The sequence below is a fragment of the Lampris incognitus genome, chromosome 5 (genome assembly GCF_029633865.1).
Source record: "Lampris incognitus isolate fLamInc1 chromosome 5, fLamInc1.hap2, whole genome shotgun sequence".
NCBI lineage: Eukaryota > Metazoa > Chordata > Actinopteri > Lampriformes > Lampridae > Lampris > Lampris incognitus.
In genome coordinates, this window is record NC_079215.1 from 50,636,897 (window position 1) to 50,661,877 (window position 24,981).

Here is a 24,981-nt window from a genome sequence, read left to right on the forward strand (position 1 = left end):
TCCCTCCTTCTCTGTGTCTCTTTTTCCTGTCACAGCAGTCAGACGGGTCCTCCCACATTGATGGGCAATCAGGAGTTGGTTCGGGAGGAGGAGGTGGGGGCAATACTGGGGAAGACTCAGATGGCAAGGGGACCCCTAAACGCCTGCACGTGTCCAATATTCCCTTCCGCTTCAGAGATCCTGACCTCAGGCAGATGTTTGGGGTATGGATGTTTTCCTTTTTCCACTTTGCATCACCGTAAAGGAGCATCCGGTCAGATTGAGCATATGCAGTTAATGGAAAAGGACTTCAAGGTCCACCGCATTGACGTTGGCACCTTCACCAAATTCCTACACAGTTCTGTTCAGTCGTGTATAAATACCCCAGCTCTAAGGTTACATATTAATAAAAACAACATGCAGTTGTGCCTTTTTTATTTTAAATGGGCTGCCCATCCTTACCTGCCTCAAAAGAGGGGGGGGGGGGCATTTTGAATTTTTTTCAGGTGTCGAAGTCGCTGGAAGTCAAAACACCTGCAGGCCTGCACAGTATTTTAATAGGAAAGGCTTTTTGTGGTGCAGAGGAAAAAAAGCTGAGGTCAAGATAAAGGGGAAAAAAACAACAGAGCTGGAATTTGACCAGTTTATCTGTGTTGTACAATACTGACACCTTGTGATGGAATACCAAACATGATTCGCCTGCTTGTGTAAAACTAATTTTTTTTGTTATTACAGCAATATGGGAAAATACTCGACGTTGAGATCATTTTCAACGAGAGAGGATCCAAGGTAGGAAATATTTGAAATACAGAATTCAATTTCATTATTTTTGAATGGGACAATACATTGCAATCATTACAGTAATTAATTGGCATGTCAGAAACCATTGTGTCGGGGCGTTCGGGTGATGTGGCGGTCTATTCCGTTGCCTACCAACACGGGGATCGTCGGTTCGAATCCCCATGTTACCTCCAGCTTGGTCGGGCGTCCCTACAGACACAATTGGCGGTGTCTGCTGGTGGGAAGCTGGATGTGGGTATGTGTCCTGGTTGCTGCACTAGCGCCTCCTCTGGTCAGTCGGGGCATCTGTTGGGGGGGAAGGGGAACTGGGGAGAATAACGTGACCCTCCCATATGCTGCATCCCCCTGGTGAAAGTCCTCACTGTCAGGTGAAGAGAAGAGGCTGGCGACTCCACATGTATCAGAGGAGGCATGTGGTAGTCTGCAGCCCTCCCCGGATCGGCGGAAGCGGTGGAGCAGCGACCAGGACAGCTCGGAAAGTAGGGTAATTGGCCAAGTACAATTGGGGAGAAAATCTATTGTGACTTTTAAAAACCCTATTCAGTCTCGCTTTCTCCTTTGTTTCCCATTTTGCTGTCTCTTTCACTTGCAGGGCTTTGGTTTTGTAACCTTTGAAACCAGCGCGGATGCAGAGAGAGCCCGAGAAAAGCTTCACGGTACCCTGGTGGAGGGACGTAAAATAGAGGTAATTCACCACCGTCTTGGTTTAAATGGTGACCATTTTCCTCTGTTTCCCTCCATGTGCAACAGTGAGAGTGAGTTTGGTTATGGTTGGTTCTGCCTCAGAGAAGGCCCTCGGATGGCTGTATGTGTTTGACTCTAACCTCCCGGCTTCACGATAGCATGGTGCGTTGGTAGTGCACAGAGAGATGTCCAGTTTGACAACACTACCGGTCTATGTTTATGTCGTTGTTGTGGGCTGTCCATTGCACCTTGGTCTTTTAAGCTTTGTGGGGACTGGTTTGCAAAGCATGCTGGGTGGTGTTGCTATGAAACGGGCATGGCCATTTTGCAAAGGCACTTTGACATGGTGGCCGATAACTTCTGCCTATGTCACAGCATGTAGGATCTTTTCTTTTCTGCATCCTTTCATCACCATCACCTCCTCTTTCCATGATTGTGATGAGTGACCATTTTGGTTTGCGGTCGTGTTCACGTTTGTAAAGGGCAGCACTGGCCTCTTTATTTCCTTCTGAAAACCACGCTTGCCGGTGTTGTGTAAGAGGCTCTGTTGCATGGACAGTTAAGAGTCACAGGTCAGATGTCATCTTGGAGCTCAAGATAAAACAGGCTGCTTTTGGGAAGGAGTTTGAATGTCTTGATTTGTCCAGAGACTGCATGATGGGAGTACTTTTTAGGAAGCAGGTTTGGGAATGAGACTCCCGTGAGAACTGTGGTGTCAATTTTGAAGCTTCCGTGGTCGTTTTAATTTTCAGACATGTCACATGGATGATTGGAATTTGTTCACACGGACACACATACACGCACAACACTCCTGGAAAGAACACCAAATCTCATGGAAGTGCATTTTGTTTTGGATGTCTTGTCAGCATGAACTCGAGATTTCAGTTTCCAATGGGCTTGAAAACAATGGAAAAAAAAAAAAAAAAACAACCCCCCCCCAAAAAAAATGGTGTCACGCTTTGCAATTCGCTTTGGCTTTTGACTTCAAATTGTGCTACTCAAATGCAACTCTGCTCCTCTGCATGGTCTAGACTGTTCTGCGCTTTTCTGTGCGTGTGTGTGTGTGCGTGTGTGTGTGTGTGTGTGTGTGTGTGTGTGTGTGTGTGTGTTTGTGTCTGTGTGTTTGCAGAAGATGGACCGAGTGAGTGAAGAGAGCGCTGAGAGCCGTCACCCCCCTCCCTCCTTTTTTCTGTCTTTTCAGTTCTGACTCATCTTTCTTCACTCTTTCTCTCCATGCCAGTCTGTCTGTCTCTCCTTGTTTGTGTGCCCCTCATACAGATCCACATGTGTGAACAACCTCAACAGTGACCCCGCCCCCTCCCCCCCCCACCCATTTCACCCCTCATGTCACACCCTCTCTGTCAATTTCCTTGTCCTGTGATGTAGTCGTCATATATTATTGTTGGCAAAAGGTTTATTATGGTTTTTGACTGAGTTTATTTATTTATTTGTTTGTTTACTTGTTTTAATTAACGGGTTAATATCTTGGTAATGTTGAGTAGTGTCCGCCCCATGCCGGACTTTTTAACTTCTGATGTTGTGTCTATTTCCTTTATTTGCTTCTCCATGAACTTTTCCCATATAATCTGTGTACACAATCAATAGAGGTCAGATTGTTGAATGGATGATACTTGCTAGCTGACTGTTGGGACACGTGACCTGTCACATCACTTCCTCTCTGACACAGGGTGGGGGTTGCTTTTCATTACCTCGTTGATTTTTTTTCTTTTCTTTTTTTTTGTTCATCATTTTTTTTTCTTACATATATTTTCTATATTTCCCTGATGATTTTTGTATGTTGTTGTTGTTGTTGTCAGTCTCCACGGTAACCGCTCGCGTGTCCTCACGCCGTTTCCCCAGCAACGGTAAGTTGTGTACACATGGCATCATCTTTGAATGACCTCCCCCTACCCCCACCCCATCCGCCCAGATAAAATACAGTGCACCCTACACACAAAGGAAGTGACTCCTTGACTGAAGGAGGAGGGGGTGGGTTGACTGATTGATTGGATAAAATAAACTGATTGGCTAATCCTGTGATTGATCGATTGATTTTTGGATTGATTGGGGAGAGGGTGAACGAAACGTTGATTACGAGATTAGCCAGTGACCGCATGGCATATTATTAAGGCCACTTGAATAACTGAATATACTGCATCTGTCTGCAAGTGCAACAACTATATGACTCTTATATCACTTCTTATTGCATTCATTCCAATCACCTCTAACCGCATCGAATATGATTCCAGTGCTGTATCCTGCATGGTTTATTCTCTCTCTTGTCATCTTTATGACATTATATATAGTACTATGTCATCTTTTGTCTTCCGTGTTAGCCTGCAGTTGCATTTTTGCACTTTAGTGGGACAGCATGCTGAAGCATGAGTGCTATGTTAGCATTATTGGAGGGAGGACGGTAGTATTGTGTGTTTATAATGGTGTACTGCAATGCCTGATGATTGTAATATTTTTGACCACTTAACGTAGATTCCAGACAGTTGCAGAGAAACGGATACTCGGATTGTTTTTAACATTTAAACATGAGATATCTGGGTCAACAATTAGTGCATGCCCCCCCCAAATACGATAAAAGCATCGTATACTTCAAATCCCAAAGTACTTTCCTCGGTGTAAAAATGTACTTCGGGATCACCAGTAGAGGAGAAAACTGGCATGAAACATTTGCCGGCGTGAACAAAGTAGCGCCGAAAACATTCTAGAATTGCACCATGGGTTGAACGTGGGCAGATTTTCTTTCGTCTGATCTTTAACAGATGTCCTTGTTTCCTCTTTTCGATTAGTTTTGGTGTGTGTTGGTGGTCGTGTGCTTTTGAGGTATCTCTGGTGTGCGACACTGATCTAGAATGCCTGGCAGTGTTTGACGACCATGGTTTGATTTGATTTTGAGGAATGATATTTGCTTCCCCCATCCTTTCTGTCTCTAAACATTTCTCTCACATTCTCTCCGTTTTTTTTTCCCCCAGTCGTACTCATTTTATCCAGCTCTCCATTCTCGCTCATCTACAGTTAGATGCAACGTAGGCAGTCAGACGTATTTTACATGTTTTTGGGGGGTTTTTTGTGCATATCTTGATGTTTATTTTTGTTTCTCCATCATAACAAATGCACATTTGGATGGACCGTTCACGTTTTCTTTCTCTCTGTCCCAGTTTCTTCTCTCTGCCCTTACTGTATGTGTTCCCTGTGTCTTTCAATGTGGACTGGCTCCTCTTCCTCTTCCTCTTCCTGCATCCCTCTCAATTTATTCGTCTATCTGTTTATGGCCCCCCCCCCCTTTCCCCTTTTCTGTATGATGTGTATTTGATTGGGAAGGCTGTTTTTAATTGGTCTCTTGGCTACATCTGATGCTTGCTGATTGGCTAGTTTTGCTTATCTCTGAACATGCAGTGTGCTCTTGATTGGCTGCGTGTAATCTTGGTATGAACCTTTCGATTGATGTTTTTTTTTTTTGTACTGTGTTCAAATGACAAATCTGCCGCTTACTTCACCCCCCCCCTCGTTTAAATGTTGCAGTATGGTCTTGGATTTCTGTTTGAATGCCTTCTTGATCTGACGTGTTTTTTAACTTATCGTGACTTTTCTTTTCGTGTCTCAGTGATGAGATTGTATTTGTGCATAACTGCCTGACTACTCACCAGGATCCTTGTTTTCACCGTCTTTCTCCTGAAAATAAAATTTGCATGCATCCAATACTGTCGCTGCTCATCAGCAAGAGCTAACCTCTAATTTTGAGCAAAAACACCTCTTGCTTGTTGTGACAACAGTGAAATCAGTGAAACGACATATCACATTTAGGCCAAAATGCTTTTTTATTTTTTTCAAACTTCAGTTTTATAATCATTCGTACTGGTTATCCCCATGTGTATTCCAGAAACACAAAGGCAATTTAACACGCCATACACAAGCCTTATATAACTAATGACTGCATCATTGACATACGTATCTCCTATATGCATGTATTTATTGATTGGACTGAGTTTGCGTTCAATCACCGTCTCTGTTGTTCAGGTCAACAATGCCACAGCCCGAGTGATGACCAACAAGAAAGTGACCACCCCGTACTCTAATGGAGAGGGGCTTGCAGCACTGCCATACGGCAATGCACTATGTATGTACATGCCATTTCTATCTTTTTCCTTTTTTTTTAATACATTGCGATTACTCAGTGAGACAGAGCAAAAAAAAAGCCTTTATGCTGCCATGTTTATGCTGCTATGTGTGTTCTGTAATTCTACTGCCAACCTCTGGTTTAACGTTGTGAATAACAACAAGTTATCAAAGCAAGCAAGACTTACAAATTCAATAGAGAGGTATACAGACAGAGATGTGTACAGCATGTTTACCAGCATGCTAAGTATGCCGAAGATTACGAGTCTGAGCGGGGTTTTAAAACAACTCAGCCAGTCTGACTGTTGCATTTTGGGAAGTGGGGGTGGCGCTGTTGGTCCTTTCAACCATTACCAACCCAGCTGCCACTGCTGATAATAATGAAACAGAATAGTCTAAGTATTACACGTAAAATCTTCAACATGTAAACGATTAAAAATCACTTTAGACCCAGGTATGAATGTGCACAAAGCATGATATTTAATCTTGGCTCAGTCACATTTCTATGATTTTTCTTCAATTATCAAATTTTCTGTTATTACATCAACAACTTTTGCTTGAAGAACTTTTTTCCCCCTTTTTTTCTGGGCTGTAGCTGGATGGAAGTTGAGTCCCATGGTGGGAGCCATGTACAGTCCTGAGCTCTATACAGGTAGAAATGATGAGGAGGATTCATTTTATTCTCACTATCGTTGCGTTGGACAAGAAGCATGAGTTGTTCTTGGCTGTTTTCAAATTGCCCTCTCTAACTCCCCCTCCTTTCTCTCTCCCCCTCGCTCTCTGTCTCTCAAAGTACCAGGATTTCCATACCCAGCTGCAGCTGCTTCCACCGCAGCGACCTTTCGGGGCGCTCATCTCAGGGGTCGTGGTCGGACTGTGTACAGTGCTGTGCGGGCAGCTGTGCCCCAGCCTGCCATCCCTACTTACCCTGGGTATGTTAACACGCACAAACACTGGCAACCACCCAAAATAGAAAGTGGCAATGCATTCACACACAAGTAAAGAAGTGCGAGGATGTGCAAACACGTATCTTTGTATGTATTGACATGTCCTTTCTATAAATGCATGTCTCCACATTTATAAACTCGTGAACTCTAAAATTTGCACGCTGTGTGTTTTTAAAATGTTCTTGAATTACACTGATGTCATTGAAAATGTGTTGAATTGGGAGTGTCCGGGTAGCATAGCGGTCTATTCCGTTGCCTACCAGCACTGGGCTCGCCGGTTCGAATCCCCGTGTTAGCTCCGGCTTGGTTGGGCGTGCCTACAGACACAATCAGCCGTGTCTGTGGGTGGGAAGGGGGGTGTGGGTTTGTGTCCTGGTCACTGCACTCCTCTGGGCGGTTGGGGGCGCCTGTTCAGTGGGGAGGGGGCACCGGAGGGAATAGCGTGATCCTCCCACGCGCTATGTCCCCCCTGGTGAAACTCCTCACTGTCAGGTGAAAGGAAGCGGCTGGCGACTCCACATGTATTGGGAGGAGGCATGTGGTAGTCTAGCCCTCCCCGCAGCAGCAGAGGGGATGGAGCAGTGACCGAGGTGGCTTGGAACAGTGGGTTAATTTGCCGGATGCAATTGGGGAGAGAAATCCAAAAAAGAAAATGTGTTGAACTGAAATACCATTTCCTTGTCTGCAAAAATGGACGGTTAAATGTTAGTTTACCAGGATATGCCATTAAATCAAATTTGGTTATTTCATTTATCGATTTAAGTAACAGTAGTATCACTTAGGTGCACTAAGTAAGCGTTGCAATACAAAGAAGTGGTATTTTTGTCTTGCATGTTGCACGGTGTGTAATAATATCACCCTCCCTTTTCCTCTCTCGCTCACCTTTCTTGGCACCATTTTTCTACCATTCTACTTTAATCTTCACTCTTTGTTTCCTTCAATGGCCACATGATGGCACACCACTCCCTTTTCTGCTTATTTCTTTCAACTTCCCACTTTCCACCACTATCTCTCTTCTTCCATTTTCCTTCCTTTCCATCCTCTTCTCTCTGTCTGTCTGTCTGTCTCTCTCTCTCTGTCTTCGTCTCTCTCTGTCTCTCTCGCTCTTTGTCTCTCTCTGTCACTCTTTCTCGCTCCCTCTGTCGCTCTGTCTCTCTCTCTCTCTTTGTCTCTGTCTCGCTCGCTCTCTCTCTCTCTCTACCTCTCTCTCTCTCTCTCTCTCTCTCTCTCTCTCTCTCTCTCTCTCTCTCTCTCTCTCTCTCTCCCCCTCTCAGTGTGATGGCCTATCAGGATGGTTTTTACGGGGCAGCTGATCTCTATGTAAGTATTCCTCTCTTCCCTCCACTCTCTCACTCAGTCCTTTCTTCCCCCTTCTCTAACTGGGTTTTCAAGTGTGAGACAGCATGGAAAAAAAATGCAAAGAGCTGTGTACTTGTGGGTGTACTGTTTTTGCGACGGCTACATAAAATATGTCTCAAATCAACTATCATATTTTGATGAACGAAACCCAATTATGATTTTCCAGGCAGTAGTAAATCCACTCGAGATTCCCATATGCTCTCATCAAAGCCCTCTGCATTCATGAGTAGACTATGCTCTATGCTTTGTCTCCATGTATTTGTGCAAGTGTGCACCAATGTGATTACGAGTGTGTTGTGTGTGTGTCTTTACTGGTGTGTGTGTGTGTGTGACCAGGTTGACAATAGCTGTTTCTGTTCTCTCTGTAGACTAGTGTTTCAGGACATTAGTGGCAGATTGCCCCAGGTAGGGTTTACATGCTCTGTGTGAGAGCTAGTGTGCATCCTCCTCGTCTCCAATGACTGCGTGCTGCTAGACATTATTGACCATCTGAGAATGAAATGCCTTTCCTGTCTTTCTCTACTAACGCACTGGAATCTGACATGGGTGGAGCTGCGGAAGGGGGAGAAACGAACTCACTAGGCATTAAGAAAAAGAGGGAAAAAAACGGAAATCCCATTTAAAAGATAGCTGCAGTAGGAATACATGGAAATTTACAGTGTGAATTTGGAGCGTTGTTTACCAAAGTCGTACTGTATGACAGTAGGCTGAAATGTCCATTTTTGATTTGAATCTGCATTGGCTGTAATTTTTTATGTTCCCGTTTTAATAATGGGTTCATGTAACTGGCCACACATGTTAACTAGGTTATTTTCCTTTCTTTGATTTAGGCTAGTGTGAGATGAACAGGTCATCAGTATTCAACACTGGAAGGCACTCCCTTTGCATACCTTTAATTAAGCAAACATTATGCTTAAAGCTACAATCCTGAAGGATTCACATGCAAACAAATGTATTTTTTTGATACTTTCTATTGCTGGCATATTAAAGCCAGTAGCTAATCCCCAAATATCAATTGGATGGTTAATTTGTACTTGACCATTTTAATGGTTACGGTAATGGTAACTGAGTTTTCTGGAAAAAATGATCCAGTGGGTAGGGATTTGCGTTTTCACAATAGCTGCCAAATGTTGAAGAATAAGGCTAGTATTGCAGAATAGATGAATTGTTGAATGGACTGGTGAATGGAGGGGCGTCCTGACAGACGACCTAACCGAGGTGAGATGGTGAATGGATACTAGGGATTTGCATCGCCCAAACACCATCGCAATTAGTGGGCATTAGGATCGGTTTCCTAAATGAAACAAAACCAATGATCTTCGAGATTGTAGCTTTAAAGACGGTTGCAATGCCTCTGAATTTTTAATTATAGTGAGAGTAGGCACAGACCTCTTTTTCTAAGATACAGAAATTATAACAGGAAAATGCAGTTCTCCTGGACTCCCCCTGGGCAAAATGTGGGTGAAAAGCAGGCCATATTACTGTTTTCCCACACCAGGATGCCTTATCACCCTGCACTACAGTATAGTTTTCTAAAGGCCATTTCAGATGTCAAAGTTTTACATACACTGATGAGCCAAAACATTATGACCACTCACAGGTGAACAGAATAACGTTGATCAACTCCAAACAAGGGCACATGTCAAGTTCTGGGTAGATGAGATGGTGAGTGAACAATCAGTTCTCGTAGTCAATGTGTTGGATACAAGAGAAATGGGCAGGAGACCTGAGCGACTTTGACAAGGGCCACATTTTTATGGCCAGACGACTGGGTCAGAGCATCTCTGAAACAGCACGGCGTGTGGGGTGCTCCTGGTCAGCAGTGGTGGGTACCTACCAACAGTGGTCCAAGGAGGGACAAACCACAAACCAGCGACAGGGTTCTGGGCGCTCAAGGCACATTGATGTGCGAGGGCAACGAAGGTTATCCAGTCTGGTCCAAACCAACAGAAGATCTACTGTGGCACAAGTCACAGAAAATTTTAATGATTGTTATGGGAGGAATGTGGCACAACACGCAGTGCATCACAACCTGCTGCATAGCTGCAGACTGGCTAGAGTGCCCATGTTGACCTCTGTCCCCCGTCAAAAGCACCTACAATGGGCACACGAACGTTGGAACTCGACCTTGGAACAGTGAAAGATGTGCACCGTTTACCAGGGCAAGTGATGGTACCGGGATGCACTGAGGGAAGATGACAAGCTGATGGAGGGGATGTGATGTCCTGGGCAATGTTCTGCTGGGAAACCCTGGGTCTGGCCATTCATGTGGATGTCAGTTTGACACGTGCCACCTACCTAAACATCATTGCAGACCAGTACACCCCTTCGTGGCAGTGGTGTTCCCTGATGGCAGTGGCCTCTTTCAGCAGGAAAACGCACCCTGCCACACTGCACACATTGTTCAGTGATGGTTTGAGGAACAAGATGAAGTGTTCAAGGTGTTGCCATGGCCTTCAAATTCTCAAGATCTTAATCCGATTGAGCATCTGTGGGATGTGCTGGACTGACAAGTCTGATCCATGTTGGCTCCACCTTGCAACGTACAGGATTTGAAGGATCTGCTGCTAATGTTTTGGTGCCAGATACCAGAGGACACCTTTGGGGGTCTTGTAGAGTTGATGTCTCAGTGGGTCGGTGCTGTTTTGGCAGCACACGGAGGACCAACAGCATATTAGGCAGGTGGTCGTAATGTTTTGGCTCATCGGTGTAGCTAGTTCACATAGAACCTGAACCCAGCTTATTTACTCATTATGCTTAAAGCAAGATGACGTAATGGCAGCGTTTAACTAAGATGTGACCTAAAACAAATAAATAGAGCTGAGTTGTAAGATTTGGAGACAACTCAACAAAAGCGATGTTAGGACAATCCAAGAATTCAAAGTAGTTTATTCTGACTCCTTCCCGAAATCTCCCAATCTTTTTTCCCAGTGGCATGCTAACTGAATCAGTGTCAGCATGCGGACGTACTTACAAGGCTTGTTCCTCGCCCTACTCTTCCCTACCTCTCTTTCCCATTTTCTTTCCTCTCTTTCCTTTTCTTTCTTTTTCTTTTTCTTCCTTCTTTCTCATCTTCCATTCTCTACTCCCCTCCCTGTTTCTTTACTTGTGTTCTTCCTTTCAAACTACTCTGACGTGAAGTTCGGTATCGGCTTTTATCCCTCAAACTTCTGTTTTGTGCCTTTTCCTTTTTTTTGTCAAGCTAGCGAGTCAATGACCCCCCCCCCCTTATGTTTCATGGACTTTATTTCACCTCTTCTCTCCTTACTCTAGCTGTCCTCCTCCATTACCTCCATCCTCCTGTACTTCTTAACTCTCCTCTCTCGTGTCCCTCTTTCCTCCTGCCTCCCACAGCAGCAAATGTGTTGTCCTGAATGTGGGGACTGAGTCATGGCTGATCTTTTAGGGTAGAATGCAGTGGTGTGTGTGTCTGTGTGCGTGCGTGCGTGTGTGTGTGTACTTAAGGGATGTTTGGCCTAATACGATCCATGTTCTGAGTTTGGGGATGCATGCTGTGTAAATCAGTGATTGGTTGCAGGCAATCTGAGTGCGTGTGTGTCCCTCTTAATCCAATGGGCTGAGCGTCTCTCTCCCCCATACATCCTATTGTTTTATTTATTTATTGTGTGTGTCCATTCTTCAGCTGTCCATTCAGCATTAATAAAGAGACGATCATCTTGCCACCGCTTCCCCTTTTTTTAAACTGTGTTTTTGGGAGGGGAATGAGGTCGGGGCACTTTTGAAGGTTCTGGACGCACTCTTCCTCCATGTCAAACAAGTCAACAAAATTAACTGTGGGAACGATATGATGCAGTTGCATGGTGGTGCAACAATAACGGATGGCGGTGCAACATAACCAAAAAATAAAATGTGAACATGCAAATAGATTCGATTCTTCTTTTCAAAAACCATTTTTGTCAGTCATGGATGAAGAGGCTCACACTGAGCCTGAGCAACATTCTTATGAATGCTCTACTGCACCAGATTAGCCAGTGTTGCTGATGGCTTTTTAATCTCTAGCTCTCTTCTCAGCAGTTTCCCCCTCACATTTAACCCTTTAGATTCACTAATAGTAATATTGCATAAGGAGGGATACAAAGATTTCCTTCTAACGTGAATTCACTACTCTCTCTCTTTCTCTTTCTGCTCTATTGCATCACTCTCCTCCATCTTTTACTCCTCCGTCACCCTCCCCCATACACCTTGTCCCCCTCTTTCCCTCGCTGTCTTCCATTTCTCTCTCTCTCTCTCTCCCCTGCCCTCACTTTCTCAGGGTGGCTATGCAGCGTATCGTTACGCCCAGCCAACTGCTGTAGCAACTCCCACAGCAGCAGCGGCAGCTGCAGCAGCAGCTTATAGTGACAGGTAAGTGGGTGGACCAGGACACTTCTCATCCAGTAGACACGGTCTCATGGGCCGGATCCCCTAAAATAGTATGCCACGTACACAAAGCGGATAAGATGTCGAAGGAAAAGTCACTGTAAAAGCTGGTGGAGACATGTTTGTGTTACTTTATAATGGCAATAATTTCTTAAAGGGGATTTTAAATTGTCCGTTTAACTTTTTATTTGTTTGTCTCTACAGCTATGGGCGGGTTTTTACGGCAGACCCCTATCATGCTGCACTAGCCCCAGCTGCCTATGGTGTTGGAGCCATGGTATAACCACCCCCCCTTAATCAACATTTTCTAAGTATTGAAAGCTGCTATGAAGGGTTTTTCCGCTGATTTTTTATCATTCTCAATTTAATATTGATGCCTCTGTAGGATCAACATAATCAAACGAGGCCATCAGCAAGAACATTTAATATTTCCGCAAAGTATCTTAAATGCTTGTCTTCACGTAGGATTCCCTTTGAATTCCCCTTGACAAACTGATTTACGGCACACAGATGGGATACATTACAGCCACCGTTAGTTAGAAATACAGGCTCTCATAGCTGTTCATCTTGCAGACAGCTGTTTTACCAAAACGCCACTAAATATCTCACTCTTCTCTTCTCTTCACAACAAATTCACGTGTTACCAGAGGGGTGAATGTAGATCTTTGCACCAAGAGCCAACGCTCGTGCAAAATGAAGTCGTCGCTCTGTGAAATGCTTCCCCCTTTCGTCCACAGGGGGGCGCAAAGCCAACAAAAAAATCCAAAACTCCTTGTAGCAGCTCTAATCACTACCCTCTTCTGTTTGGATTGTGTGACTGTACACTTACTGTGTCTTTTCTGTCTTTCCCAGGCAACACTGTACAGGGGAGGCTACAGTAGATTTGCTCCCTATTGAAAGACAGTACATTTCCCAGGAGCCTCTCTCCTCTATTGAAATACTCTGAAAGAGCTCCCTCTGTTGTCCCAGAGGTGGACTGCACCCTGTTTACAGAGTGCGGAGTCTACTGTAACAATATTTTAAAACCCACCTCAATGCAGTCCCAAATTTTCTGATATACGCTACTATAGAAATAAAGGAATGCTGTATTACAGACTGACAGATTGCCTTGATGTAAAAGAAAAAAAATTGATTTAAACCGGCCCCCTATTCTATTGCACGGCTGTAAACCCCCCCACCCCACCCCCGCCCGCCCCCAACATTCAGCAGCAGAAGACACGGATGGAGCCTAGATGTTCTTCCAGACGTTGTCGCTAGTGCATGGATACATGACGTTTTATAAAAGCTGACACACAATGTAAAAGAATTAGCAACGTGGTCGCCTGACACACAACCCGTAAGGAGGAATGGAGGGAAACAACAAACCCAGTAACTGAACTCATAATTTTTCCGTCAAAAATAACTTTGAGGGAGCAAGCAGGGAAAAAGCACATCAAAAGAGCACCAAAACCATTTCCAACCGGAGGAGGACTTGTCGATGAAATGATCAACTACACTCGGTGGATTTTTTTTTTTTTTTTAACAGTTTCCCCATAGGTGGGCGGAGGATGACAGAGGAAGGATTCCTACTCTCGCCGCGTTTCCGATACAGGGAGCCTAAACACGGCGCCTTGAAAACGTCATTTGATGATTTATAGCAGTCAAGAAATTCCCTAAACGAAAGCCGAAGGAGGGATGGTTTATTAGAGTTTTACCGTACCTCAAGTTTCTCAGTATGTTAACATAGTGAACCTTTAAACCTAAATTGTTACAATATGCAAAGAAAATAGTTTAGAGAAAAAAGTTACCAAATTTATTGTTACTATTATTATTATTATTATCATCATACCATCGTTCTGTGTGATTGACCTAAGCACCAATTGTGGGTCTCCGTGGGTCTTGGGGCAAAGACATTTAGATTCTACTTCCATGGAAATGATGGGACCGTACGGTGATTGGGACAAAATAGACGCCTCCATCGATCATGTTGTTGCGCTTGACGTCGCTTAAGTTGCAGTACAGATCTGCTCCTCGCTCCCGTGTCCAAGATGTCACTACAGCTCTCGTGTGCCCACCGTTGAACACTACAGCACGAGACCCTTTTTTTTTTCCCGCTCCACAGGTTTTCTTGTTAGGCTTCTATAGTCATATCACCGGCAACCACGAAAGCCATTAACCAGGACACTGGGGCTCAAGAGTTCATCGTTGTACCTTCTAACATTTAATGTAGAGACTTGACATTTGGTTAAGCCGAATGCCTCCATCTTTTGTAGTGCAACATTAAAATGTGTCTTCCTGAAAATAGTTAAGTTGATTATAGTCGAGATGCTATCAGCAGCTATACGAGAGAGAATCCTCGAGTAATTCAAAAGAAAATCTTGTAAATGCAAAATACATACATACATACATACATACAGTGCATATTTCTATATCCTTATACTCTATTTCCAAATGTGGTTATTTTTGCTTTTTTTTGTTATTGTTTTGGTTCCAAAGATTTGTAGAAAGCCTGTTTGCTGCTTGTGTATAAATATATTATCTTTGTTTAGTTATGATTATGATCCTCGAAATCCAGTTGCTGTTTTGTTACTTTAATTCATGTTCTACTTTTCAATCTGTATAAGTCTCTTTTTTTAATGCTAGAGTAAGGTGCAAGTTTGATGATATTTTTTAATATTTTTTCCCCCCATCACGCTTTCCGTCCCCCCTGAGTGATATTCCTAATCTGCATGTGGGATACCGCGTTGTTACACACCGTGTACAGGAACGAGAAATGCTTTTGACACTACAACCACCAGACTTTAAATATCCAGGCAGTTTGTTTTTTTTTTATTTTGCATTTCCACCCCTGTTGTGACGATGGCTCCCTAGCATGACGTGTTGTATTCTCCACAATCTGCAGAAATGGCAACAAACAAAAACAGTCCTACGTTGTTCTTCATGTCCCTGATTTACAGATAATTAAGTCTTTGGAAGGGATGAGCACAGGTTATAGCCAGTCCCTGTCATCTTTTCTCTCTTTTTTAAAAAAAAAATTTTTTTTTGTTCTTCCTGTTTTATTTTAAAGAAACTTCTAACATTTCAATGCAAATAACTTTTTTTGGTTTGGTCCCTCGTGGCCACTTAAAAGGTTTGTTTGATACATATATATACAGTAATATGTCTGAAAGTATTATCACTCCAATCATGATTAATATTTCAATATGGTTAGATGGATTATGAGCTAAGTAAGTACCAGGAAACAGGATTGAGAGATGCTGCGAAGTTGTTTTCTGTCGTTTTAGAGGATGCTCTGCTCATCACCGTGTGTGTTTACCACTCCTCGCAGATAAGACGGCTATAGGAGTCCAAGCGTTCTTCATTATTTTTGTGTGCTGCTGTCGTGTTTTGTTTAAATCATTACTTTGATTGACTTTTAATATATCCATATTACTGTAGAATGTGCTCTGAGACATGAAAAGAAGAAAAAAAAATTATGAAAATGAGCCAAATGTGGTTATTATTATTTTTCCCCCTCTCGTGCTCTCCAGTCCCCAGCTTGAGAAGTGCAGCATAAAATATATTTAAAAAAGAAAAAAAGGTGGACTTTTTATAGCCATGGACGGCATGGACAAACCAGCATGAGTGAGACATGTCCGATTTTAAAACTTGTTTTGCATGACCGTGTCTTTTTGGATTTGACTTTTAACGCTTCACCACTACATCCCGTCGAGCTGGCCGCGCGGAGGCCGCGTCCAGAAGGCAAGCTAATGTTATGACGAGCACAGCGCTGATTGGCTGACGGGCCCGCTGACTGACGAATGGGCCGACCCGGAAGAACGCGGGGGGGAGGGAGGGGGGGCAAATTCAGCTTTCTGTCCTGGTTTTACTTACTGTATTATATTAGCTACTATGTGGTCGTTCTTTATCATCGCTCTGGTTTCCAGTTACCCCCCGGCCATGTCTGTACCCCTTTACTGCCATTATCTTTTTTTGTTTTTGTTTTGTTATTGAATGTCCATATAAAATGGTTTATATAAAAGTTTTGTTGTGATGTCCTGTTCGATTTCTGCTTATTTTGTAATTCCGCTTAACTTTACTTTCACTTTAAACGCTATGTAGGGATAACAAGTGGCATGCTGGGACGTCCGGGTGGCGTGGCGGTCTATTCCGTTGCCTACCAACACGGGGATCGCAGGTTCGAATCCCCGTGTTACCTCCGGCTTGGTCGGGCGTCCCTGCAGACACAGTTGGCCGTGTCTGCGGGTGGGAAGCCGGACGTGGGTATGTGTCCTGGTCGCTGCACTAGCGCCTCCTCTGGTCGGTCGGAGGCGCCTGTTCAGCGGGGAGGGGGTAACAGCGTGATCGCGCTGGTGAAACTCCTCGCTGTCAGGTGAGAATAAGTGGCTGGTGACTCCACATGTATCGGAGGAGGCATGTGGTAGTCAGCAGCCCTCCCCAGATCAGCGGAGGAGGTGGAGCAGAGATCGGGACAGCTCGGAATGGGGGGCCAAGTACAACTGGGGAGGGGGGGGGGTAAAAGGTGGCATGCTTATTTGTCCTGACTTTAGCATGTGGCTATTTCCTGTAACAGTCACAGCTCGTGTTATGGCAAGAGAAAGGAGCGAGAGAGCTTTTCTTTGGAAAATAATCTTTATTGGCTGGTCTAGTCTCCATTGACTGCTTCATAAAAATAAACCTTTACATCTTAAGTACATAAATGGTCACCAAGTTGGGGGGCGGGGGTGGTGGAGGAAAAGGCAGGTAAGGGATGAAAAACTTTGTTGAGACGCTGAAATAAGAGTCTTCAAACCCCTCATATACAAATTCAGTCCATGCCTTCACTAAAAAAAACACACACAAACCAAGTGCAAAACATGGGAAGAAAAGTACTTTTTTTCCCTCCAGACTCTGGGATGACCGCTCCAGGAAAATTCTTAGACGCTCGTATAGTATACATATGTAAATACACAAGCGTATATTTATTCATAAAATCACGCTCATCGGTTTACAGCTTGTCAGTTTGCTGGGGCAAGTTGTGTATCGCCTAACACGGGGGACAGCAATGCTGGTGCATTGTTTTTCACCAATCCGTGTGTGCACCTCAGGCGTCTCGTCTCTGGTGGGACATGATGGCGGCCGGGGCATAGCTGCATCAATGGGCCACGAGGGAAGGAGTCGAGGAGGAGGTGGTGGGGGAGTAGGGGTAGAGAGGTAGGAGCTGTGGTAATGCAAGAGGGAGATCCTAGACGATGCCATATTTGGCCAGGTCGCTGAGCTCCATGTCGCCGAAGGCTTCCCATGGACACACCACTGTGATGTCTGTGCCAAGACCCTCCATCCCGGGGATGTCGTCCCCGAATCTGATGAAGGAAGGGAAACACAACAAATTAACAACTGGGATCTTTTTTAGATCACTTTTGGTCACTCTGATACGCATGGTAAACGGGTAGCTCCAATCTTACCCCTTCTGGCCTGGTTTGGGGGCCTTGCTCTTGAAGGTACGAGCGGTCCTCTGCTTGAACTTGGGAGGTGCCTTCTTGTCGGCGGGAGTTGCGACTGCTGTGTCTGCCATTTTTGTTTATGGGCTCCTGCAAAGAGAGAGGGAGGCGGACGGCAATTGATTGGCTTTGGCCTTTTATCTGAAAACCTCGGGACTGTCAGCCATTAATTACACCGTGCCCTCGTACACCGCTTATGGGTTCGCTTCACCATCTTGTCTTTATCTGATCCCGGCCCCCCACAGGCCCCGTGCCAGAGGATAATCCTCGAAGATTAAGTGAAATCGGACTAAAGGTGACATATAGCTCCACAAAGCCCTGTCAACACAAACAACCCCCTCACACGTTGTGTCCCGATAGCAAAATTAGCATAATCTGCCTATTTTTACATGTTGGCCTTACAGGTTATTCTCGGCCTGTTTACGGACAGTTGTACATCGGGCGACCGACACCAGCGGAGGCATCTTCTGCGTTCAACATGAAGTCACAACACCGGCGTTGTGTAACCAGTAAGGTGATTAGCTTTCCGGTAAGCATCTAATTTTTCCATCTTGTCTGTCCATATCTGCTCTTCACCCTGATCCGACCTGAGTTTTCTCAGCGAAGCTCTTAGCTGTGCATCCATTTAGAAAGATCTGTTCTGACTTCCCTCCGCTTTTGCCCGTACCAAAATGCTCACAGTGAGCGTCTTGTTTTAGCCGCATCCCTGCTGTCCACTGGACAAAGCTAGACCGTCTGCACGAAGGCATGTGCAGACATATATATCGCTTGTATTTACGGTGGTGTCGTTTATCCGTTTGTCCGGCTAGGCACGGACGACGCCAGTTAGCCCTCCGAGCCATTTCTAACACACTGCACTCAAACTACATGAAGATGTATTCATTTCCAAAATCCCTCATTTGCCAGTTTCGGTGTCTATGATGGGAAAAAACAACAAGGCTGAACCTTTTACATGTCAACAAATTAGACTTGAGGCCAGACGCCATTTCAGTTAGGGTTCCTCTTTCCTTTAAAAGTACACACAATATATATGAAGTAGGACTTCTAATGTGTTCATGTGCACTTATACTGAGTTTAAGAAAAAACACGTGCGGCCTGTCCAGGCTGTCTCCCCGCCGGCCACCCAGTGACTGCTGGGATAGGCTCCAGCAACCCCATGACCCTGAGAGCAGGACAAGCAGTTTGGATAATGGATGGATGTGTGTGTGTGTGTCTGTGTGTGTCTGTGTGTGTGTGTAACACACCAAATGAAAGACAATTCTCTCCCTCATTCCCGCACTACGTCAAAAGTTGAGAGAAAGCCGATCGGTTTTTGTCCTTTCACCGTGCTCTGACCTCTGTTTCCCCACCTATTTCCTGTTTGCCGGTTGAATAAATGATCAAAACCCAAATCAATCACAACACAATGAGGTATTCATGCTGAGATAGGTCCTCGCCTCCACAATAAGACCGGCATGCGCCGCACAAATCACATACATCACGTGGCCATCTAAGCATTTCAAGCTTCGCCTCTACCGTATTCGCATCATCCGTCACCATGACGACGTCTGCAGGCCATCCTTTCCCTCTACCCGTGTGTTCGTCCTACCTGTTCCGCTGGCCGGTGGCTCTCAGGTCGGTGTCTCTCTGAAGTCCGTGGTGCTGTCTTCTGCTCGTCCGTCCGCCTTTATATCGCCCCGTCTAATCTCCTTAGCATTGTCCCACTTATTGGTTCACATGGCCCGCAGCTTAGACCTCCTCTCGTTTTAGCCCCCTCTCCCCATTTTAGCCCAAGGCTTAAAAGATGAACGCTGCGTAACGCTGAGGATCAAACCTCCGAGAGTCATGCGGGGTCAAAAAGCTGCTGGCGGCCTTATGTAAATGACACATCTCAACATCTTCCCACAACACAACGCAGGGTTTCACCTTCAACGCACATGTCACCCGCAGCCCCGCCGGGTGTCTGTTATGTAAACAGGGGCAAGATGAGCATATTCCTGTGTTTTTGCCCCCCCCCCCCTCCTAAGTCTTTTCCAATTGGAAAATGGTGTATTTTGGAGTGTGTAGCATTTCATATTTCATGGTTGGAAGAAAAACACAACCTTAAATATTTCTGTTGGACATATGCAAACATGCCCCAATGAAGATTTGACCTTTTTGCGGGAAAAATGGACAGTGGAAGTAGACAGGAAACTGCTTTTCTCTCAGACTTCACTTGCAGATGTGAGGGCACTGCTACTTTAGTTTGTGTGGTACGCACGCCGGCGGCCCAGTGGTTAGCTCTGTTGCCTCACAGCAAGAAGGTCCTGGGCTCGAACTCTAGGCCGTGTCCCAGCTCCTTTCTGTGCGGAGTTTGTACGTCCTCTCTGTGTCTGCGTGGGTTTCCTCCGGGTGCTCCGGTTTCCTCCCGCCATCAAAAAGACATGCATGTTCGGGTTAATACTCCTGCCTGTGCCCCTGAGCAAGGCAATGGAAAGAAGAACTGGAGCTGGCCCCCGGGCGCTGCGGCTGCCCACTGCTCCTATTGTAACCTGTACAATGACCAAAAAAAAGTGGCTCTCTTTTTACCCAGACAGCATCCGGATGTGGGCCACTTCAGGCAATGATGCAGCACTGACGGCCTTCTTCTGGCCCTGACAACATGGATGTGAGCCTGAATTGGCCCACATGTATAATAGCAAGTATGGCCCAAATATGCCAAATCAAATGTGGGCCTTTTTTTTTTTAGCAAAGATGCGGTGCTCTGGGCAACATGTCATCTGGATGTGACCCTGAAGTGGCCCGTGTGGTAAATGGTGAATATGGCCCAAGTATCACAAAACAATTATGGGCCACCTCTGGCAAATATGCGGCATTGCTATGGCTTGGTTCTGGCCAAGACCTGGCAAACGGCAGTGGACCGCCCAAGTGCCATCATTTCATGTGGTATGTGGGCCGGATGAGGTGTCGGGTGTGGGACGGGTCCAGGCCACAGCAGTTTTGCTATCTGGGGAATTTATGTTTTGTTTTGTTTTTTGGTAGAATTACATCTGGTTGCTGTTGATCATTGTCAGAAATGTCACTGTAGCCTTTTTAAAAAACACAGCTGTGTTGAATGAACGAGATCTGTTATATTAATATATTACATAATATCGAATTGTTGTATTTGCATTATTATACGTGTGTTTTTGTACTCACATTTCTGTTCACGGTGGGCCACGACCACCCTAACCACGGCACCACCGTGCCCCAGTTAGGGCGGTCGCCTCACAGCAAGAGGGTCCTGGGTTCGAACCCTGGGGAGGTCCAACCTTGGGGGTCGTCCCGGGTCGTCCTGTGTGTGGAGTTTGCATGTTCTCCCCGTGTCTGTGTGTGTGTGTGTCGGCCCTGTGGTGGCCTGGCGGCCTGTCCAGGGCGTCTCCCCGCCTGCCGCCCAATGACGGCCGGGATAGGCCGCCAGCATCCCCGCGACCCTGAGAGCAGGATAAGCGGTTTGGGTAACGGATGGACGGACGGAGGGCTATAAATGACTAGACGGCGTCGTCATTTGCACGTCCCCTTGAACAATCACGGATAAACGAATCTTGGCTGTCAGCCGTCGTGTGGCCGTACTGATGTGAGCAGAGCTGCAGCTCCTCTAAGTGACTATTAGTACGTGCGTTTGAGCCTGACAGCCGTAGACTGATGAAGGAAAGCCCAGGCAGCACAGGGGGAACCCAGAGGCCTCCGGGGCAGGAGAGCGCTTCTTCAAAAACACTGTTGTGAAGACAGGAAATAAATGCGTCCTGCCATTAAAGGAAACACTTGTCTCACTTGTTAGTCCCCGGATGTCAACTCCTCTCAGAAGTGACATGCTCGCAAAGTAGTCGGGCTTTTCAAGATGTATAGAGGCAACTCTCAACGACGCTGCCAAAGGTTACTTTACCCCATCTCGACCGCAGCAACGCCGTCGGCATTTCCTTTTGTATGTCAACATCTGATTTGTGTGTTGGAATTGTGACGTGTGTGTGCGATGAGTGTGATGTGTGTGTGTGATGAGTGTGTGTGATGTGTGTGTGATGTGTGTGATGTGTGTGATGTGTGTGATGTGTGAGACGTGTGTGTTTGATGTGTTTGATGTGTGTGATGTGTGTGTGATGTCTGATGTGTATGTGTGATGTGTGTGATGTGTGAGACGTGTGTGTTTGATGTGTGATGTGTGTGATCAGTGTGTGTGTGTGTGTGTGTGTGTGATGAGTGTGATGAGTGTGTGTTGTATCGATTGGCTCTGTCTTTCACAGTCGCCACCACGGTGTTGCCTCGCCACCGCAGCAAATCAGACACCTGTACCAAAAAATAAATCCCCCCCAAAGACCAGTTGAGAATAACTCCCCTGAAACGCTCCTCACATTTAAGTCGTGTTATCCCTCGCCTCATCTATTTGCAGGTGAGCTGAGACAAAGCACATGGACGGGCCGGCGGGGGGGCAGTGGGGAGGACGGAGGGAACATGTGAAGGGATTACCCGGGGCTGTATAAAAGAGGACATTTGCCAGCGGCAAAGTGGACGCAGACTTCACTTCACAACGACTGATCAGCTGCAAGGACAGGTAGGGTGTCTTCGCCGTGTCCTCTGCTCGGGGTTCTGGAGCAGCAGGGACTGGGGGGGGGGGGGTTTCTACATTTCGCTCCTATTACCGCCCATCGTGTTCCCTGATAACCATGTGTTTGTTTCTGCTGGCCGTCTTCTTAACTAATCTTGTGATTGCCCCGTGTAGGGGTCAGCCAGGGCAATTAAATTAAACTGAATTAAATTAAATTAAATGTATACCCCAGTGAAGGCAGACCGAGCGGTGTGTCGGAGGAGACCTTGTTCGAACTGGAAGACGTCCTCGTGCAGGCCTGGTAATAACAGTAACGCCGCACCTGAACAGGCTTGTGTATAGTTTTGTTCCTTTAATTCAACCCTCGGTGTAAGGTGGACCAGCAGGACGGGACAGGCGGGACAGGACAGGACAGGACAGGCTGGACAGGCAGGACAGGCAGGGCGGGACAGGACAGGACAGGCTGGACAGGCAGGACGGGACAGGACAGGCTGGACAGGCGGGACAGGCAGGACAGGACAGGACAGGCTGGACAGGCAGGGTGGGACAGGCAGGACAGGACAGGACAGGCTGGACAGGCAGGACAGGCTGGACAGGCGGGACAGGCAGGACAGGCTGGACAGGCAGGGTGGGACAGGACAGGCTGGACAGGCGGGACAGGACTGGACAGGCGGGACAGGCAGGACGGGACAGGACAGGCAGGACAGGCTGGACAGGCAGGGCGGGACAGGACAGGCTGGACAGGACAGGACAGGACAGGCTGGACAGGACAGGACAGGCTGGACAGGCAGGGCGGGACAGGACAGGCTGGACAGGCGGGACAGGCTGGACAGGCTGGACAGGCAGGGCGGGACAGGACAGGCTGGACAGGCAGGACGGGACAGGACAGGCTGGACAGGCGGGACAGGCAGGACAGGCAGGGCAGGACAGGCTGGACAGGCAGGACAGGCAGGACAGGAGCCTGAACCACAGAGACTTCTGTTCAACTTTAAACGAGGAGAGGATGAGAAGTTGAGATCCTCGCTTCACGATGATGACGCTCGTCAGCATAAGGACCTCAGAGATCATGTCTTCTTTCCTCTGTCTCTCTCTCTCTGTCTCTCTCTCTCTCTGTCTCTCTCTCTGTCTCTCTCTCACTCAGGATCCAAACAAAATGAACGACACAGCAGTCGCAGCTCCTGCCGACAAGAGGGCCCCTCCCAAGTTCAAGCAGAGGACCGCTCGTACCTTCAAGAGCAAGGCCCCCAAACCAGGCCAGAAGGGGTATGTTGGCTTTAAGACTCCCCCCCCCCCCGACCCCACCGCACGCACACACACACACACACACACACACACACACACACACACACTTTTAAACACATTAATCTGGAGCATATATATATATTTCATTTTTACAAAGCTCTGCTGAAACTCGTGTTTATGACGAACTCAGTCTGTGCTGCATTAATGCAAGGTTGCTTTTTGTTACCTCACTGGACTAGTTTCGGGGACGACATCCCCGGCATGGAGGGTCTCGGCACAGACATCACCGTGGTGTGTCCATGGGAAGCCTTCGGCGACATGGAGCTCAGCGACCTGGCCAAATACGGCATCGTCTAACAGCTCTTTCCTTCACCTTCACCTTTACCTTTTGCCACTACTGTCCTACCTGACACACAACCATCTCACCTCCGCAAGCCCCCAGGACCCCACCCTGGAAAACCCCCTCATCTGTCCTCTCTGTTCCCCAGAGGAATCAAAGCCGTCGGTGATTCGTAGCTCTGGACCGCCAAAAAACACCCAGCGTTCTCTCCCATCCCAGCATGCACTTCTTCTCCTTTTTGTTCCCCTCTACCGTCGCCAGCATTTCCCTTCACTTCTGTCCTTGGTCACCTTCACCACCTCCCTTTGTGAGTATGTGAACCTCACTCACTTCACCAAACGCCTCTTTTCCTCAGATCCCTTTTATTCCACTTCTATCACATCTCCTCTTGCTCTCCTGCTCCTCGCCTCCTCCTGCCGTTATCCCTCCATTCCTCTCATGACTCTCTATGTGAGATGTCTTGAGGTTAAACTCGCGCCTTTGCTAAAGAGACACATCCGAATGGGCAACATTTCTGGTGCAATATGTGAGACTGAGGTGGTATCTGTTAATGTGAGGTCTTGGCAATGTTATGCTCCCCTTTCCTCTGTCCTTGTCCTCCCCCTTCGGCAGCACCACGGAGGTCTATTTATGTATCAGTTAAACCAGATTATATATATATATATGTATGTATATATATGTATATGTGTGTGTAAATGCGATGTCCGCCATGCACTTCATTGCATATTCAAGTTGATTCCTCTTTGTTTGCTCTGTCAACAGAACACGAGGTGTTCAAAACACAATAAATGTTGATATATTTTCCCCAAGAAAATACACTCGTATCTCTCCTTTTTACTTACATAGAACGCAGTTGGATGAGGATTTATATAATTAGATCGAGCTTTCGATGAACAAAGCCTTACTTTGGTTTGAACGTACGTTAATTTAGACACCGCAAACTGGCAACACGATGCAAATGTTTGCAGAGAAAAACCCAACGAGGATATTTAAGCCATTGTGCTACATCACCGTCCATTTAATAATACAGGTACTTGGGGGAATTTTACTTGTCAGCCTTTCATTTTGGCAGATCTCAACCATTGCCGAAGCGATCGACATGGTTGCACATGTACATGTTCT

At 46.2% G+C, this 24,981-nt stretch overlaps 3 protein-coding genes across 5 annotated transcripts in view; 2 read left to right on the forward strand and 1 right to left on the reverse strand.

Annotated features, from left to right (window-relative positions):
- Nucleotides 1–16,252, forward strand: part of LOC130112252 (RNA binding protein fox-1 homolog 2-like) — a 62,071-nt gene extending 45,819 nt beyond the window's left edge. The window contains exons 4-13 of one of the 3 annotated variants that reach the window (XR_008810221.1): nucleotides 36–203; nucleotides 715–768; nucleotides 1,373–1,465; nucleotides 5,494–5,593; nucleotides 6,188–6,244; nucleotides 6,386–6,524; nucleotides 7,814–7,859; nucleotides 8,267–8,303; nucleotides 12,172–12,263; nucleotides 12,483–12,493. Coding sequence is in view for 2 of the 3 variants with exons in the window: in XM_056279534.1 (XP_056135509.1) it covers nucleotides 36–203; nucleotides 715–768; nucleotides 1,373–1,465; nucleotides 5,494–5,593; nucleotides 6,188–6,244; nucleotides 6,386–6,524; nucleotides 7,814–7,859; nucleotides 12,172–12,263; nucleotides 12,483–12,555; nucleotides 13,131–13,175 (867 nt within the window). In the remaining variant the exon portion in view is untranslated. Of the gene's footprint in view, nucleotides 1–35; nucleotides 204–714; nucleotides 769–1,372; nucleotides 1,466–5,493; nucleotides 5,594–6,187; nucleotides 6,245–6,385; nucleotides 6,525–7,813; nucleotides 7,860–8,266; nucleotides 8,304–12,171; nucleotides 12,264–12,482; nucleotides 12,556–13,130 lie in introns of those variants that run through there. The other 2 variants (XM_056279534.1, XM_056279535.1) reach the window with 2 other exon arrangements.
- A 1,229-nt stretch (nucleotides 16,253–17,481) lies between these two features.
- LOC130112790 (retinal cone rhodopsin-sensitive cGMP 3',5'-cyclic phosphodiesterase subunit gamma-like) lies at nucleotides 17,482–17,819 on the reverse strand. Its single transcript, XM_056280279.1, has 2 exons — nucleotides 17,702–17,819; nucleotides 17,482–17,599 (listed from the first exon to the last, which is right to left on the reverse strand). Exons 1-2 carry the CDS (start codon nucleotides 17,809–17,811, stop codon nucleotides 17,482–17,484), a joined length of 228 nt encoding a protein of 75 aa, XP_056136254.1. The 5' UTR covers nucleotides 17,812–17,819.
- A 111-nt stretch (nucleotides 17,820–17,930) lies between these two features.
- LOC130112789 (retinal cone rhodopsin-sensitive cGMP 3',5'-cyclic phosphodiesterase subunit gamma-like) lies at nucleotides 17,931–24,667 on the forward strand. Its single transcript, XM_056280278.1, has 4 exons — nucleotides 17,931–18,032; nucleotides 18,142–18,266; nucleotides 23,419–23,540; nucleotides 23,759–24,667. Exons 2-4 carry the CDS (start codon nucleotides 18,216–18,218, stop codon nucleotides 23,874–23,876), a joined length of 291 nt encoding a protein of 96 aa, XP_056136253.1. The 5' UTR covers nucleotides 17,931–18,032; nucleotides 18,142–18,215; the 3' UTR covers nucleotides 23,877–24,667.
- The last annotated feature ends 314 nt before the right edge of the window (nucleotides 24,668–24,981 follow it).